Source organism: Seriola aureovittata, chromosome 1, assembly GCF_021018895.1.
Source record: "Seriola aureovittata isolate HTS-2021-v1 ecotype China chromosome 1, ASM2101889v1, whole genome shotgun sequence".
Classification (NCBI taxonomy): Eukaryota; Metazoa; Chordata; class Actinopteri; order Carangiformes; family Carangidae; genus Seriola; species Seriola aureovittata.
The window spans coordinates 19,751,740-19,771,606 of record NC_079364.1 but is presented as its reverse complement, the minus strand read 5'-3'; the positions used below and the strand labels follow the sequence as shown (position 1 = coordinate 19,771,606).

General features: G+C 38.3%; 1 protein-coding gene across 1 annotated transcript in view; it reads right to left on the bottom strand.

Moving 5' to 3' along the window:
- The window catches only part of tspan15 (tetraspanin 15), a 36,900-nt gene that overhangs the window by 12,526 nt on the left and 4,507 nt on the right, over positions 1 to 19,867 (bottom strand). The window contains exons 2-5 of the mRNA XM_056382141.1: positions 15,530 to 15,715; positions 13,924 to 13,998; positions 10,428 to 10,523; positions 1,726 to 1,842 (exon numbers count right to left, since the gene is read on the bottom strand). Coding sequence (XP_056238116.1) covers positions 1,726 to 1,842; positions 10,428 to 10,523; positions 13,924 to 13,998; positions 15,530 to 15,715 — 474 coding nt within the window. The remainder of the gene's footprint in view (positions 1 to 1,725; positions 1,843 to 10,427; positions 10,524 to 13,923; positions 13,999 to 15,529; positions 15,716 to 19,867) is intronic.

Below are 19,867 nucleotides of genomic sequence, written 5' to 3'. Positions count from 1 at the left end.
ATCTACAAGAATCGGTGTACAGCTATGAGCTTGATACATAGCAGGCGATGCTGACGCTGCTTCATTCATTTCATTGGAGTCCTCCATCCAAAAAGAAACACCATGCTCAATCAAGTGTAGTTAATTGCTGCTTCATGTTAATTTAAACATGCAGCCTTGAAATTCAAGCATAATTACAAAGATTACACTGGAGCTACACCTCATGGACTGTCATTGATAATGCATAATGTATGGATGTGAACCTAAATATGGAAATCATATATCATCTAAATATGAATGATAAACCTTTTATCTGAATGATTAACAATTGACCTATAAGAAAGACATCAGCTGTATCTATTTTACATTCGTACCAATGGACAACATTTTGAAGAATGGAGTGCACATGCATTTAATAATTATATATGCTGTCTCTGACTTTAACTGGCACTTGGTACTTGCTACTTCTCAAATAATACTTAAGTATTTTAAATAAAGTTGTCAGTCAAGTGTATTATGACATGCATTCTGCTTCTGAGCTTCTGTTGCCTATTATGTGTTGTCTGTCACACAGGGTTGTGTTCGTCATTTGTTCTATCCATCAGCTACTGTGTGTCACGAACAAATGTGTTGTTTGAGCAACGCGACCTATGAACCATATTATCTCAATGTAAGAATTTTGTCTTGGTATATTCACACAGAGAGAAGATGAATCCTGGTGGCAGTGGCTCTGCCTGTTTTAATAGTTACTGACAAATATGGGAAAGTGAATAACAAGAGAATTAATTATTGGTCTGTCACTGTTCCATATCTTAACACGATGAAAACAGCAGGACTGAGTGCAGTAAAAATATTACATTGGCTGCCTTTAGGCAGTTTAACAATGTTTCCTCTTCAGTTAACACAAGTGAGCCACACAGCTACAACATTTATAGAGCAAATACTAAATACTAAAACAGTGGAATGAAGAATAATTTACAACCACAGAAAAAAGGAAATGAACCAGGAAAAGTAAAGGAGACATCACATGCTATCCCTTAATAGGAAAATAAATAGTTGACATTTTTCTCACCTTGTTATCAGAACTGGCTCACAACAATGCAAACTTGTGGAATAAGAAAATCTTAACTGTATGTGGACTGTAGGTAACTGAATTGAATATTTACTAAGGGTGAAGGACTGGTGGTGTCACCTTCATGAGTTCAGCCTGGGGAAGTGTAATCTTGTTCATCAAACTGTTGTCAGAATAAAAGTCTTGTTTGTTCTCTCTTTATAAACTCAGGGAGAGTGTAGGTGTATAAATTGAAGGTAGCAACTGTGATGTTTTGCGTGGGAGAAAATTGCCTGTGAGTGTGTCTGGCATGGAACAGGCTTAATCACCATTATAAGGATGATGAGATGCATTTTAAATGCAACTCTTTATTATTACAGCTATTACTATAATGACATACAAACTGAGCTGACTGTTCAGGGCTTCACAGACCTGTAATAAATAAATAAATAGAGACAAGAATGACTCTATCCATAATGTTAAAGATACTAATATCTAACACTGACCTTCAAAACTGTACATATACAGTATCACCACCAAGTAGTGCCAAGAGTGGTAGAAATGGTAGTAATATTACCTACCACAAGAAACGCAGACAGTAACAACAGTATATGCTATTGTATGACAGCAACATCAGATATTGTAGCAGATAGCGTTGTAATGACACTAACAGTAAAAGTGATAGTGATACCGACCTTAGTAGTAACGCAGCAGGTATATGGGACACCGCAGGCCAATGGACCAGGTGCAGAACAATTGTGGTACATGTTGACCGCCCAGTCTTTATACTCCTGACCTCCACAGCACTTAAACTGCCAGAGATGAGAAAAGTGGAGAGGAGAAAAGAGGAGACACAAGTGCAGAAATTGGAAGGAGAAAGAGAGTGAAAAATAGAGACAAACAAAGAAAGAGATGGAAGAAGATGTATAAGGTGAATGAGAGATAGAGAGAGGGTAGGCAGGAATGAGAGAGAGGGGGGAGATAAAAAAGTAAACGACTAAACATTATCACTGCTGTGCTCATGCAACGCCAGTAACATTTTGCTATGAAATGAACCATAATTAAAAACAATCTGCATGCAATTATGAGTCTGTTTTTATAGTGTGTGTTTGTCTCTCTTTTACTTTGGCAAAAATCTGTGTACAGGTGGTGGTAAGGCTGGGCCACATGGTTTAAATCAATCATCAAATCAATTATTACAATATCAATATTATTTGCTCTGAATCATTAATTTGGACATTAGAAATTTGTAAATAATATATGATCAATACAATTGGTACAGTAAAGAAAACAGTGAAGTTAACAACTGAAAATAAAACCCAATGCAGTACAACAACCCTGAAATGAACCCTTTCCCTGGTCTTGTGGTAAATTTGAATTATAGGGTGTACCTCACATTTTGCTCTATGGATGAAATAATAAAAAACACAGATGTTATCCAAACAAAGACCCCAAAGCTCCATGTGTCCTCTTGCTCACATTAAAGAAAACTAAAATCCAAATTCAATATAAAGTCTCTCTCACATTTCCTACACACTCAGCCAGCATTTGAAAGCAGCAGCCTCACAGACTGAAGTGTTTCCCCTTGAGCCAATAACACTTGCAGCCGCATACAAAAACTGATACCTGACAACCTCGTGCTGTTGGTTCACAGGCACAAAATACTGTGACACCAACCAATTATTTTTTATTGCCCTCTATTTCAGCCATTACTGACAAACCCTCAAAAAACATTATTACTTCATAGGAACAACAAATGAGGTTTGTTAAGGTATGATTATTGCTTTTGGCAGAGCGCTTTTGAGTCACATTGAAACAGCTTCATTATTTGGTTTGATTGAGTGTTTCTATGTAACACTGTTTGAATGCTGTTTAGATTACTGCTCTGTCCAGCAACCATGATAATGTAAAACAGCATCATCTGATGCAAACAACAGAGCATTTGTCATAGAGGACATTTTGACTTCTCATGGCAGTAAAGGCATAACATTCATGGGATGCAGCTGTTATTAGTTTTTAGTGTCTGTTTATAGGATAGACATGACAACCACCTGAGACCAAATGCTTTTCAGTATTTGAATTAAAAACACACACGCACATACGCACACGGATACGCACACAGCCTCAAATTATAACACTCAATCCAAATTACACCAACCCCCTAATGTCTCAGTAATCTGTAATCAGTAATTTCTATTTGATTTTTTACTTTCACTGGGTAGATAGCAGCTGCACAGTTGCCTTGGAGAGTAAAAACTCTGAATAACCCAGGAGCTTTAGCTGTGCTTTGTAGTCATTTACTAAGGCAAATATTTTATGAGCAAGGAGAAAGTGAGTGAGAAAGGCAGTAAGAGAGAAATAGAGGACAAACAGGATGACAGTAAGGGGATGAGACAAGAAATAAAGAGAGAAGATGAATAAATGAATAAAAATTAGGCTGCTCTTTGCCAGGCAGCGTGATCAGTATGCTGACATGATGCCAGTATGCCAGGAAGTTACTCCTTCTTCTCACTGGCATGACACTACAGAAAGCCAGCACTGGGTCAGGACCCAAACAAGACTCACAGGATGGCAAAGCAGTTATGATGTGATTAATGTCTGCAAATAAATCTGAAAACATTACAAGTTGAAAGTTTCCAATTTAGCAGGCGCAGCTGTACGGTATAAAGCAATCTAACAGTCCTGCAGTAAATCCTTTCTTCGGGAAAATTGATGTTGAGTGCAGTTCAGCGGACCAACCTGAAGCACCAGTCTCTCAAAACACTTGAGACTGCAGCAGAAGAGTGAAGGCCCTCCATCCTCTAGGACCATAAAGAGACTCTCCTTGCAGTCCATTTCAAAGTGATGACTGGATTACAGAACAGTTCACTCAGTATTGTTATAGCAAAACACAGAGTCAAGTGAAATGTATTCTCTTCTGTTTTCATCCCTGTCTCAATCAAACACTGTTTCTATTAGACCCTGAAACAAAGACTGCTCTGCTGGTTTCACAGATGGACCTTTATTGACCATTTTCTCTTTTCTTTTTGCATATTTCCTGTGGTTTTCTACCGTCTTCTTCACTGTTGGATGGCAAATATTCTTCATATGTCAATTAATGGGAGAAAATCCTCAGAGTAAGTCATGTCTCGCAGAATTAGCAGAAGGAATGACTGATTTTGTAGTCAACTGCCTGAGTGACTGATGATCGGCTGTTCACTGGCAGACTGGCTGAATGAGTAACTAACTGGATGGCTAATTGGCTGCTCAGATTGTGGGCTGTATTAGACACAAGTCAGTCCATCCTGTGCTCCCTGCCATGGCACCCATGTAGCAACACTGTGGCATGCATGAGGCTGAAAATTAAAAGATGTTTTTTAAATAATTTTGCTAAACTTGCCGGCTCATTCTCTCCCTTTCCACCTCAAATTGTTTTTAGTGGCACCATAAGGTATTAGAAAAACTCACACCTCAGAGTTTATATTAGTGAGAGCTGATTCTGTCTAAATTAACAGTAATCAAGACAACGACCAAAGGATTTGCATGAAATGTAAAATAACTTTCAAGGCCGAGTTCAATGAAAGTTCAATATGTTTTTCTGGATATATCAACATTTGTGAGCTTTAACTTATTGTGTGTTCTTTATGTCACACGCTGTGTTACTATTGTTGGCTGGAGCGCAACAGCCGGGACAACGACTGTCAGTGACTGACTGACTGACTGACTGACTGACTGACTGACTGACTGACTGACTGACTGACTGACACCGGGAACCCACTGCCTTAGATACTTACAAAAACAGTCTAAGTGTCAACACCTACTCATCCACAGAGTTGATGAATGCCCAAATGTGGCACTCATCACTGGCACAGTAGCAGCTCAATGGGTAAAGCATTTTCTTTGTCACTTTAATAAACACTGGAACGTCATAAAAATAATCTCCCCTACATCTATATGTAATATGAGGACTGGTTAGCTTACATATAGCCTCCTGCTTACAGATGCAAAACTTAGTGATGCTTTATGAAAAACCAGGCAGAGTACCACTGCTACATAATAAGAAGGAGGAACTCAAATCTTACAGTGATGCTCCTCTTGAGCAGCAGAGGATCTACAGTAACACGACCTGAACAAACAATCTATCGCTCTATATAAATAATGGACTGTTCCTGCCAGTGTCAAGCCAGCATCCTATCTAATGGATGGACATAGTCTGTAGACCAAACTGATCAATCAGGGCTTCTCCAGGTCTAATAGATGAGGCCAGGTATCAATAATAGATAAGTGGAGTTATTGATTGGTTCTTCAGAGAGAACTGACCTATAGATTTTAAATAATGTAAATATTATAACACTTTGATTCTCTTCATTTTATTTTTGTTTATTGTCAGTTTTTCCCTTTGGTTACATCATTCCACCAATTGGTGTTTAATACTCATTAACATGCATGAACAAGTATGAATGAAGCAGGTTTTTCTCTATAACTCATATTATTTCAGGCAAACTCTGTATTTCTTTTTTAAACAATGTGTTGATATTATCAAATGTATAATATGTAACTTTTCTGCATTATAACAACTACACCTATGTCGGCTATAGATTTTGTTGAGTTACATTATTCCAAATGTCTCCATCAATTTTCAAACCAAGATAAATCGGTAATTTTAATCAAGGTAATGGTTAGTTTAATTTAGTCGCCTACCAATTGCATCATTTAAGCCACATTCTGGTTGTTTTTAAGAATATATTTTAACCAGATGAAGGATTTTAGTCATTGGATGTAGCTGGATCTTAAGTTATCGGAGAAACAAGCCGAGCACACGTTAGTGACAATCCTGTGAAACTGTTCTATTCAGTGTTTTTACCGGTTTTCATCACCTGCTCCATTTGTTCTGGAGAGGAGGAGGCGAACTCTGCGAATCATTCGGCTCCGGGGAAAAACAAACGGTGGACATAAAATTTCATATTGTGCTTAGAAAAATACTTGACAAAGTCGCATACAAATAACTGGATGATACAAGTCCTGTATATGACGTGTCAACTTGGGTTTAAGAGCTAATCACCAAAACAGCCCCTGCAGGACAATTAATGACATCTAGATCAATAGTGACTCAAAAAGCATTTCCATTATTTTCCTAAAAAGTGTCTTGATTCTAATAATCCACTAAACACACATGAAAAAAATCTTTCAATAAAAACTGTTGATAAAAGCCAAGTCCTCTGTCCTTCTCACTGACTCCAAGCCAAGGGTCTAAGGATAGAGGCTGCTGTGTGCTGTGCAGATTGTAAAACCCTTTGAGGCAAATTTTTGATTTGTGATATTGGGCTATATAAATAAAATGGACTGGCCTTGAGTTAGATCTCTCAGGTCTCAGGTCATGCAGTGGTTTTATAACTGCATAAGGTTGTTGTGTACACAGTGTAGACATCTGCTTCAAAGCATTGATAGTTAGATGTCAGGCTTTTATGAATCATATTGGAGAGTGACAGAAGAACCAACCGGTCGAGGCAGATGGCCACCCACCAGGAGTCCAGTTCTGCTCGAGGTTTCTGCCTCTTAAAAGGAAGTTTTTCCTCGCCACTGTTGCCTCGCGCTTGCAGTTGGTGGGAATTGTTGGAAAGTACCTTGCGATAACTTCTGTTGTGAATTGGCGCTATACAAATAAAAATTGCCTGACTTGACCAACAAGACTAAGATACGTTGAGTCTGTGTGTGTGTTTGTGTGCATGTGTGTAAGGTTTACTAACACACACACACACACACACACACACACACAACACACACACACACACACACACACACACACACACACACACACACACACGTGTATGTATGTAAAAGGATACCGAGTTCAAATATTAAAATTTACATGGTACAGTTTAAAGTGTGTTTTGTAAATAAAATTGCCTTGGCTTGCTTTGCCAAAATGCCAATAATGCTGCCTGTGATGAATCAAAAATGAAATTATAAATATGCATGACCACTTTTATGTCAAACAACCACATGCCAATGGGGAAATGAAGTCAGTGTCTGTCTGAATGACTGAATAGCTCTGTTGTTTGCGGTGCTGTAAGACTTCTTGATATGAACCACAAAATCCTACTGCAGCAGCTGTGAGAACACTCATAGCTGTGACTCCAATATAAATAGTGAATAAAAAATGGTCTGAACTATTTGAGTTGCATGGTGGACGGGTGTCTGGAGTTGCTAAGGTTTTCTCTAATGATGAAAATGAAAAATGTCAGCTTATTGCAATAAAACATTGCAATACTCAACATTAAGATTAGTGTTATGATTAACTATAATGTAATTGTGTGGGGAAAAGGGCCGTCACTGCCTCCCCCAGTGTTGAAGATACAGACGGCCATTTCTGGTCAAACAAATGTCACATTTCCATTAGAATAGCGAGGCGCAGTGGATATAGAAAGGCCATCTATAAATGAACTCATCTCAGGATATGATATGACCTGCCACTAATCTATAGATTTGTGTGTTGGATCCAAGATGAGATTTTTCTCATTTCCCGTTGTTGCAGACCTGATACAATTTACACGTCCTGTCCAAAGAGCTCTGGACCAAAGAGCACACAGGTGGGGGTTGTCACAGGACACACTGGGTTAAAGGGATCAGTAACCATCACGTGTTTCTGAGGCCCAAGGTGATGTCATCCAGTCCAAAACAGTCCAATTTACAATCACTGAAGACGAAGACGAGCACCAAATCCTCACAAACGAAAAGCTGGAACCTGAGGATGTTCAACATTTTTGCTTGAAAAAAATGACAAAGTACTGATTATGAGACTAGCTATCAGCAAATCAATTAATCATTTCAGCTCTACACTCATTCATATGAAATGTTATCTGAACACATCTAAAACCAAACCTGGTCTGAACACATGAGATAACAGTGACAAGTCTGATTCAAACACTGAAATACCTGGCAGGAAATCTGATGGATAAAACAACAGCAGCTGTACAAAAACATCTCACCCTTGATGATAGGATATAACTTGAAATTATATTTTTAGTTTTCACTGAACTTGGTATTTTCCAGGAAAGACTCATGTGACCTGGTCAAATCATAGTTGTCATTCCTAAACTGAAATTACAAGCACTAGAAAATGTTCTACTGCCTGGAAATAAGGCTGTCAATAACTGACAGGAACACAGAATAACAACACAATAAAACATTAAAACAAAAGTACTTGGTCAGGGAATATGATCTACCTCTTAAAAAGAACAGGGCAAAAACAAAACAAAAAGTGCAGGTTCACTCTGACTGCTCGCACACACACACCCAAAATATCTATGCAGTCACCAACCCACACACAACAAAGGGATTTTCAGCAACAGTAGTAACTGATGTGTCACCATCATAGTCTATGATCACCATTGTCTGTTTTACTCAACACAAACACACAAGCAAGGCAGAATTCAGACCATTGTCGTCACAAATAATTTTAAAAAAATTAAACACTTAAATCTCTCCTGCTGCAGGACATTTGGGCACACCATCAGCTTTACACCACGACAGGAAAAATACAGAAGTAGCTTTACACCACTGCTGCCAAATGGTTCTCCACCATCACTGAAGCGCTGTTTGTTGTTAACAGAGCGAGCAGATCACAGCACAGGTAAGTTAAGCTCTTCAAAGAGCACATCACAGGATAAACATGAAAAATCTGCCGCCAAAGGAAGCTGGCCTCCGTTTATTTGGATTGATAATGAAGTGGAACAGTTTTTGAAGTGAACAACCAAGGTTAACCGACGCTGTGGAGTTGTGTCAAAATTTAAAATGCCAAAGTCATATTTTGACCGATACTTTGAACTGCACAGCCGTCATGTTCTGAAGTCTCTCCAGCAACAACAACTATTCCTGGCAGCACTGATACGACTGGCACAGAGTCTCTTAATCAACTGAGACATTCATGAATGTCTTAATCTTGCAATAAATGCCCTTAGTGTGGTGAAGCTCTGAACACATCATTGGCATGATATCACATTATATGTAGAACCTGTTAGCAAACAGTTGCCTAATCAACATTATCATCATGGAGTCATTGTGATTGGCAACGTGGAGAATTTTAGCATAATATTTACTCTCTTCTAGCTCTTTTTTTGGTCTCCTCCTCCATCCTGAAGGAAATATCTGTCTCTTTAGCTGCTAGATGCTCCACTGTGTTCACCAGTTAGTCGCCAACATTGTGTGTCTGCTGTTAGGTGCCGAGCGGTTTGTGTACAGTGGGTTTTTAGATCTTCTTCAATGAAAACGGCTGAAAGTTGTGGGCCAGACAGACAAACAATAAGTTTAAACTCAGTATAAAGGCCCAGAGGAGCTGCAGATTCTGGTGATAATTGTGTCGGTTCTTCAATTGTCACATTGTTTTCATATTGACACATTGTTATTATAAAATACTGATTATAGTCACTTTAAGTAAGAGTTTAATGCTAAAGTAAAACTCATCAGAAGTGTGTCAGTGTGGTTTGATCAGATCTGACTCACATCTCTATAACTGTCATTACATTTAGATTTAAATGTTGAACATTTCCAACTGAGCACAGTTCTACAAACCAGTGAGAGAAAACCTCCACAAATCCAGAAATCTTTCATGTGAAATGACCATAACTGCCCTGACTTCGACAGAAACAATAGTGTGTTCTTGTAGGCTCATTGGTCATAGTAAATAACCAATATGAATGGTAGAATTAAATCGCCTTAGCACACTGGACATTATGGGAAGGTGCCTGACGAGTCTGCCAATCTACAAATGTGAGAAAGTTAATGCTTTTGGATTCAAGTATTGAAAAGCTGACCAGGTCCCCAGCAGGTGCTTCAGCTTCCATTTGCTTAACCACCAAATTAGCTGCCACACAACCATCTAAGTAACTACTTCTGAGCCTTCAAGCATCTTGAATATCATTTAATAAAGTCACAATCTCGCTCCGCTGGTGACTGTTGCGCTGGTTACCCACATATTCCCTTATAATTCAAGGTGTGAAGCCTGCAGACTGAAGGAGCATTTTACTTTTCTCTTCTGTTAACGAGTGGAGTTTGTTCAGGCTGCTTGTGAATTTCAATGAGTGATCATTCTCCTGCCCCCAGACCCAGCATCCCCATGTGTTTGACAAAAGTTGGTAATGAGAGCCTCAGCTTTAGGCTGTGTTTGTGGCTGTTTGATGTACTCTGGGAGCAGGTGCACCGTGATGGCTCGGCACAGTTCTCTCATTATTTTGGACACGACTTGCTGTGATCATCTTAGTTCACTCGTGGTTCTTTCTACTCACACAGACCTTAAATCAGCTGTCTGTACTGTCTGCACTGCATTTGCATTGTAGCACATTTATAAAGCTAATACACACCTTTCTGTCGTGTCTTTTGTGGACAGGAATGTTCCTCTGTGTGAGTGACATAACCTTACCTTCCTCTGAACAAAGTCCATGATATTTTTGAAGTCCAGGTCATCATAGTAGTTCACTATGCCCCTTCGGATGTTCTTGTTCAGTAATTCCAGCGTCTATAAGGGGGAAAATAAACAGTTTTGGTGGCGTTAATGATAATGGAGGGCTGTCATGTGACCATGTTCCTTTTGTCAGCGACACAGCTGATCTACCATTAATGTGTCAGACAGGCAGCTCCGCTCTGGAGAGGAAATGCTGTAATTAGTCAAGGTGACTGATCCAATGAACTGGAATATTAAAATATGACAGTCTGACAGCTCACATCTGTCAGTCACAATCTGGTGCAGCAGGGTCACATTAGGTTAATGTATCAATCTATCCACTGTCTGAGAATAAATATTTGAAACTTAGAACTCCGCTATGTATACACTCATGGAGAGCTTTTCATTGAATGTTTTCATTAAGTGAGCCGTTCATTTATTCCACTAATTTCACTTCACTGCACTCTGTTTCTAATGTATTAGTTTTATTTATAGTTTAGGCTTTGGGCTTTTTTTCCCCTCATTCTTGTTCCCACTAATAATAATGAATTGAGACCGCTTCCCTCATGAGAGTCAGAGATTTAAGGGACTGAGCTTTTCATTTAATTTCTTTCCTTCGTTCTCAGAATATATCACGTCTTCACAGTGAATCTATAGGGGCAAGGCAGCCACGTTTAAACCACATTACAATGAGCAGATTTATAGACTTGGAGTTCATCTACTGAGGCATTTCCCTGCGAGAAAGATGAAACTGGACCATTATTAAAGAGCTCACTATTAGCTCACATGGCATTATCATCTTAAACATGGTGTTACTGGAAATGAGATAGCAAAGAAAAATCCATCTTTATAAAAATCTGCTTATACATCTGAAATGTTATTAATATGCACACATTTCTCATTCACTGCTATATTATTTAAATCTCAATGTAAATGAGATGACAGTAAAATAAAATAAAAAATGACATCAGTAGCTGGGACATTATTGTATTTAAAAAAAAACTGCCATTAATAACCTGGAATGAACAAACACAATGTGGATAATTTAGCTTTTCTTTTGTCAAACAGACACAAATATTAAAATGCATTACATGGCACTGTTAAAAAAGTTAATTGACAACAGGCCATTATTATGTTTAATGTCACAGTCATGTAAGTGAGATGATTGAAGAGCATTAAAAAGACACAAACCCAGAAACTCAAGCTGGTCCCCACAGAGCCACATTAAAACATTCATGAATGAGAGAGCGTTTTATCAAGAAAACTGATGCAATGAATATCTCAGTAGAGGACTGTCGGTATCATACCACTTTGCCTCTGGGAATCCCGGGCACATTAGCTGTAATCCTCCACCAATATCTGTTACATAAAACCTCAGTTCTCAAGGAGTGATTTTTGACCCAACAAATTCATTCATAATTTTGATTTTAACCACGAATTTCAACATGTTTTTCATTTTCAGTGTTATTCAGCACACTGTAGTAATTCCTACACCAACAGCAGCTCTCCTCCTAGTCTGGATGTAAATTCAAAGCCATGTCATGCAGGTGTGAGTAAGAGAGTTATGACAAGAAACCATTTCCTAATTCCACTCTAATAATCTACTTTGGACTGGGTTTACACTGGTTTGGCCACTATGTACATTTTGGCCACTACAGGCAAAAGCTTTAGGCAGTTTTATTCATATAGCTCATTCTCATTAGCATACAGTAAGCACAGTTTGTATTTTTCCAGTGTGCCAACAGTTAATTCGTGTTGTTCGCTATATATAATAAACATATTATACTGTATAAAAATGATCTAATAGTTTTGGTCAGAATTGTTAAGTATAAAACAGTGAGTTAAAGCACAGAACACTGTTTCCTTTACATTCAAACTTAAATCAACAAAGGTGGGAGTGTAAAGACTGTATTTGTTATAAATTAATTTTCATAACATTCACCAATGATGCGTTGAATTTTTGTACCATGGGTAAACATGGTCTGAGCCTCTGCTGTGGACACTGTAGGTTTCCAATCATCTCAGCATGGTTACCGTGTTGTTTACTTTGAGGATCCGATGGAGGTTCACCTAAACTGAAACAAGCTCCTGCCTCCTGCAGCTCCGCATCCTACAGCTTTCTGTTTCTGAAACCATTCCTGCTTTTCAATATTTAAACTGATCCTGTATGAAAAAAAAAAAAAACACCGAAAAATATCTCAATGCCTTTGATGACCAGAGACTTAACACCGTCACTAAACCTCATGATTAGGATTCACTCTCTGCAACTGCCTTCAAGTTCCTACCATGAAGGGCTTTTAATCTGAGGCAATAGCTAGAATTGTTTTGTGCACATTGATGGCAGATTAATCAGATACAAGTTCATTATAGCGCCAGTAGCAAATGAGAGGTTCAAGTCATGTTGTGCGATGGGGATTCACTGGGAGGTGGTCTAGACTCCATGGCTGGTTGCCTCAGTGGCAGAGAAAACACTGCATTTTGAATCATCCTCCTGCAGTGCATCACTGAACAACCACAGTGGTTACTACATTCAATTGAGTAATTTCAAACAGTGAAAATACCCAATTAATAATGTCCAGTCTTTACATGTCGCATTAAAGTTTTTCCTTCAGTCTTGTTTTTTCACAAAAAGTACTGTTCATGATCGCAAACAGAAGCCGCTTGCTGAGTCACCACGACATAAAAACAAGTGATCACACTGTGTTAGCATGCACAGGAACGTAACTGGATTTTATTGCAAGGAGGGAAATGAGATAAAAAACTGAAGCGCGAGACAAAAGGAGAAACAAAGAAAGGATGCGAGAGAAGGATTAGGAACGATGTATTAAAACTGAGAGACAGACAAAAGAAAGATTGATACAGCAACACGAAGAAGGGTCGGGGAAGCAGAACGTGACATCAACACACTGATATCACACAAATAATAATCCTATCTTCTTTTTGAACAGATTAATTCTGGTTATACTGTCGCAGTAGATTTCCTGACGAGAAATATGAGCAAATAAGGTTTGACTGTGATGTCAGTGAAGCCTCTGGATATTATAACACTTGCATGGTTTGGCTCATTATTTGTCAACAATACGCCAATTGGTGACTATCAGTTTTGAAAAATGAGAATCATAATGACATTAATATTTCCCACTTAATCATGCTATTGTTTTTATGTAATGGCCGGTCCATATCAGTTTACTGATGTATAAAGCTTTGTTTGTTCTCGTTCCTCCACTGTAAGAGGCACAGTATGGATACAGCATATCTGTCCTCTTTCCAGGTCTTCACGGTGGAGCGGCACCTGGAAGTTGCTTGGCTGAAGTATAGAGGGTCTCTTAAGATGAAGAGATTGTAAAGCCCCTTGATTTGTGATTTGTGATATTAAGCCATATAAATAAAACTGACTTGACTCAAAACCTCACTGACAAATGCTCTGAGGTGGGAGAGTCTAACAGATTATTGATCAGTACCTCGGACAGCTCACCTGGTTGCGGAACATCAGCGCTAAGATTCCTCCCAGCAGCTCCAGGAACAGACACGCTGCCAGGGTGTACATGAACTGTAATCAATCAGACAACAGAGAGAAGAGGCATTATATACTTACATATTTATCTTTATCTTTATAAGAATGTTTTTTTGGAGTTGCCTTACAATGAAGCAACATCTGAAGAACTGGCCATTGATACTAACTAAGTTATTATGGGACACAATTTTAGATAAGCACTATGTTATACTGCAACTATACACCCACCAAGAATTTTAATGGGAACACGTGTACACCTACTTGTTGGCCAGTGTGCTTTGTGCCAGGAGTTCAGTGCATAAAATCATACAGATTCAGATCAGGAGCTTCACTTAATGTTCACATCAAACATCAGAATGCGGAAAAAATGTGATCTCAGTGACTTTCTACTGTGGCGTGATTGTTGATGCCAGACAGGCTGGTTTGAGTATTTTTGAAACTGATGATAACCTGGAATTTTCACACATAACAGTCTCTAGCGTTATTACTCAGAATGGTGCGAAGAACAAAAAACATCCGGTGAGCGGCAGTTCTGTGGATGGAAAGAAAGGTTATAACTCAGATAACCACTGTTTACAAATGTGGTGAGCAGGAAAACATCTCAGAATGCACAACACGTTGAACCTTGAACCTTGGACCATGTCAGGTTCCACTCATTGTCAGCCAAGAACAGAGATCTGATTCTGCAGTGAGCACAGGCTCAACAAATCTGGACAGTTGAAGACTGGGAAAACGTAGCCTGGTCTGATGAATCTGGATTTCTGCTGAGGCTGCAGATGGTAGGGTCAGAATTTAACATCGACAGGATAGCATCAGTGGTGGTATACTGGTGTGAGGAATGTTTTCTTGGCGCACTTTGGGCCCTTTAATTCCAATCAATCATGGTTTGAATGGTTTATCTGAGTATTGTTGCTGACCATGTGCATCCCTTTATGACCACAATTTAACCATCTTCTAGTCACTGTTTTCAGCATGATAATGCAACATGTCACAAAGCAAGTTTCAAACTGGTTTCATGAACATGACAATGAGTTCACTGTACTGCAGTGGCGTCCCCCAGTCACCAGATCTGAATCCAGTAGAAAACCTTTGGGATGTGATAGAACAGGAGTTTGGCAGCAGGAATGTGAAAATGAAAAAACTGCAGAAATGAAGATTGGACCAGAATCTCAAAGGAATATCTCCAGCATCTTGTGGAATCAATGCCACAAAGAACTGAGGCAGCTTGAGAGCGAATGGAGACCCTACTGAGTATTAGTACGGCGTGTTTCTAATAAAGTGCTTTCCGAGTGTATGTTTATCTATATTTTTGGCAGGTTTTATAGTTTTTTCAAACTGATTCATTGGTACAAATCAAGGTGAAAGTCAACACACTGGTTTATAAGTAAAGCAGCTTTAAGACCAGAAATCACACAATGAATACACAGTGAAAGTATTGCTCTTATGGTGTGCCACTATAAAAACAAAACAGAAACAAAGAATAAATAGAACATTTACAGACTAAGGATCCTAGCAGGTACTTTATTGTTTAGAAAATACATTTTTTGGCTGTAAGGACAACACTCACCACTTTCAATAGAGTTAGATTATCCCTGAGTGAAGCCAAGACTCCGATGAATGAAACAATAAACATTATGATTCCCAGGAGGATCAGGATTATAGCTGGAGCCAAAAACACCCCCTCCAGTGTCTTGTAGCGTTGTCTCTCCACCTCAGCATATATGCCAATAGCCAGGATAAATCCACCAATTAACTGGAAACACAAAGGTGAAGTAGACAGCATGGGTCAGTCATCAGCTTGAACATAAGTGGAAACATGTAGTATTTCTGAATTCATATAATTTCAGTAGCTTTAAATATGACTAAAAGAAGAAAGCATGTGGTGGGCCAAAGACAAAGGCTCAAAACTGTCTCCACACATATACAATATAGACAAATGAAAAACAGATTATGAATAAAGAAGCATTGGCGGAGGACAGTCATGGTGTCACCAGGTTGCAAGATACAATGACAGAGGCAGATTCTGTAAACTAGTGTTGGTGTTTGGTCAAATCTAAATCCAGTATTAAATCAGCTTCTTCAATTAGAATAATTTTCACATCACTTACTGATTCTACCCAGCAAACTTAAATAACTAACACAGAACATTTATGTAGTACTTATGTAAATACTTATATGGCTACTGCACATATTATGAGTAATATATATAATGAACAAGAGATGTCGAATACTGGAAAACATGTTTATCTTGTTGCCTTACTGGAATAAATAATGCAATTATTTAAGTGTCATGTGAAGAATCCTGTATAGATGACCATATGTCATTACTCACTGGCAGTTGTGCCAGTTTTATTATTAATTCCATTATTGTAATGTTTTATAAAACCAAAATAAAGGCACTACACAACATGCAACAAGGTTGATACAAGCAGCAAGCATGGACACTGCATGGACATTGTATATGATCCAGTGAAAGTTTATGCTGGTAACAATAGACTTTAATGAGATGTGAACAGTTATAAGCAAGACTCAACGCCTACTCCCTCTGTTGTAGCACGCAGCCAACGAGGTATTTGTTTTGTTTGTCTTTATTTTACTTTGTTAAACTGTCATTCTAAAAGCCACACGCTGCGCTTGCTAATGTTTATGTTGAGCTAATATGATTATACTGTGTATTTTCATGGTACATTTGGTGAGAGATATACTCTCTCAGTAGCAAGAAAGCAACTTGTGTCTGCCTGTGCTTCAAGGGAATTATACTAATTATAACCTGCATTTTCATCAGACCGGAGTGGACTGCAGTAACAGACAATTCACTGCTGTTATTGTAAATGACAGCTTTCTTTAATTAGGTTCTCTGAGGCTCTTCAGTTGGGGATACAGTGAATCTGCTGGGAACAATGATGTCTAAAGTACACGCGCGTGCACACACACACTGACACACACACACACACACACCTCTCAGTTTTGGTGTCCTTCTCTCACTCAATTACTCCACCATAATTCAATAACTAATTCAGGCCTGACTATAGAATTTTGAAGAACTGTCAATGCTGTGAAGCAGATAATCTGTCTAGACTGTGAAAAGAAACACACATACACACTTCTCTCTATCACTGTCTTTGTGATTCTTTCTTTTTCAGTCCTTCAGTGTTCGGTTTTCATGCATCTAACCAGGTATTCTTCTATACAGACCTTCATTGATCAGGTTTCTAAAAGGCTGGGTTTAATCAGATGACAGGTGGGTACAGAGACTCTATCAGTGTATCACAGAATTACTGACTTGGCTCAGGACTTTCCTCCTGTGAGGCCACCGACTCAGACACTAAAATAATATCTCTGTAGCTCAGAAACTTAAAAGGGTCACTGGTTGACGCTTTATGTACACCATGAGAACAAGGCGCCATCATACACCCACTACATCAGTCTTCCGAAAATCAATTTATCAATATCACCACTGAAATGTCTTTTCTTCTGTTCAAATGGCATCACATTTTTTCATTTCAACAATTTAGAGGATCTGACAAGCCTCCAATTAAAGGGGCCAAATATAATTTGTCGCATGGCTTTTGTAGTGTTCAAATAGTAGTGTACACCGATCAACTGCCTGGTTTGTGTTTGTACGACAGAAATAGAAGTGGTCTCAACCAGTACGGTACAGCCATTAATGGATACTAATTGCAGGCTCTCTTCTCAAACATATGTAAACAGGTCAGTCACAAGAGACTCCTCCAAGGGTCCTTAAGAGGTCTGGGCTGCATGGTGAGACATTCAGTTTAAGGCCGCAACTAAAGACTGGAAGAATCCCTCCACTTCTAAGCAGCTGTACAGCACTAGCTACTAAGTGAAGAATATATCAAATCAATGCTCATTTACGTAGAAATTAAAGCTGTTAAATTGATGCTTCTTTAAAAGGTCAATTTCATTAACTTATAAGAAACCTTCTTGTAAACATAATAATTAAAGAGAATCAAGTTGTTTTTGTTTTTAGCTATAACATTATCGAGACATGAAGATGGTTTTGGTTGTTTATGCTAAGTTTCTGAGGTACGACATTTTGATGCTACAAAGGATGTGAGTGGAATAAATGGTAGAAAATAAACTCTCAAAAAATAACATCAATAGCAACAAGCACTTCCAGAGACAATGTCCCAGGTACAATAATTTAAAGACCCCACGGTTCATAGTTTTCATTGGAATCACTTTCAACAGAAGAATTGCTAGTTTGCATGATCTTTGCACCTCAACATCTTTTCAAACAAACATCTCAATAGATCTCAACAGACAGTAACACTCAGACACTAATATTTAATATTTACAAACAAACCTTTTGTTTATTGTTTATTAAAAAACGCAAAATGTCACAGAGACAAATACAGCCCCTGTAGCTAAATGACACTATATTGTCAGTTAATGAAGCAAAAAGTGATTTTTCTCTGAAGACCTAAAACTCAAAATTACACTTACTTGCAATTATTTCCAGGACTGGGAAATCAGGTAGTAAATGAACCACACATTTTAAAAAGCAAAAAATTATATTCAAGTCCTATCAGAGACTAAAGGAAAAGGTAATATAATCTGGAAACAACTAAATAGTTTGATAAAACTGAAGGCCAGTGTTACCCACAAACATGAATTTACAAATGGGGAAGACATCATCTTTCATCATGTACAAGTTGCTAACAGATTTAATGATTTCTTCATTCAGTCTGTCTAAGAAAACTCCCCTCATATCACTTGCGATTGGGGAAGTTGACCCATCAGTTGTCTGGAAATCTTAACGATCTAAATACCACATCCTCAAAGGATAAAGGCCTACATAACCTAGATACGGTATTTCTTCAGCATTCTGGTTCAGCGCTTTATTCATCTTATTAATTAATTCCATCAAAACGGGGCTATTCCCGCATGGATGAAAAAATGCTTTGGTAATGCCCATTTTAAAATCCGGGGACGCTGAAGAGATTAGCAACTACAGACCAATTAGTCTTCTTCCAGTCCTGTCTGGAGAAGACTGTCTCAGAACAACTGCTCCATTACTTGCAGACAAACCATAATTTGCACCCTTTACATTTGAGCCTCAGACATAACCATTCCACAGAGTCGGCCACTTGTTTACTATTAGAAAATATAAGACAGTGACTTGATAAAGGAAATGTAGTTAGGTGCAGTGTTCATAGATTTAAAAAGAGGCATTTCATACCATAAATCACAACACAAAACTCTCAATGTGTAATTTGTCACAACGGTCACGGTCATGGTTTGACTCTTATTTAAAAGGTCATGAACAGTGTGTAGAGACTGATAACATCAAGTCTGTTTTTTACTAAACTGAAACAGGAAGCCACCAAGGAACAGACTTAACTCATGATTTACTCTGATTTTCTGTAGCTGAGTTACTACTAAATGTGTTGTAAATTAGCATCTACAATAAACACTATGATACTTGCACTGGATAATATTATATTATATTATTGAATCTGTCCCTGTCAAATAATAATAATAATAATAATAATTATTAAGACACAGACAAAGCACAATCACTTTGAAGCTCAATTGATGACTGATGAAAGTTTCCACTGAAACAATGCAGTTACTGGCAACAAAAATATATAAGCCAGCACTAATATGCTAAAATGCAAGAATACATTTACATACAACTTCACTGTAATCGGTGTTACTACTGTTATTGTTGATCGTGACACAGACTAAAGAGCTACAATGTTCTACGAGCAAATCTAAAATCAAGAAGGCAACTTGCATAGATTCAAGATTCAATTACTGGCAAATTGCACAAGGGCACATGCAGGTCTGCATCAATTATTTTGTTGTCCTTTATGTATGTACCCAACCTTTATGTAAGGGTCAAGTGAGTGTGCTTCCTTGCAATGTTCTGCAACACATG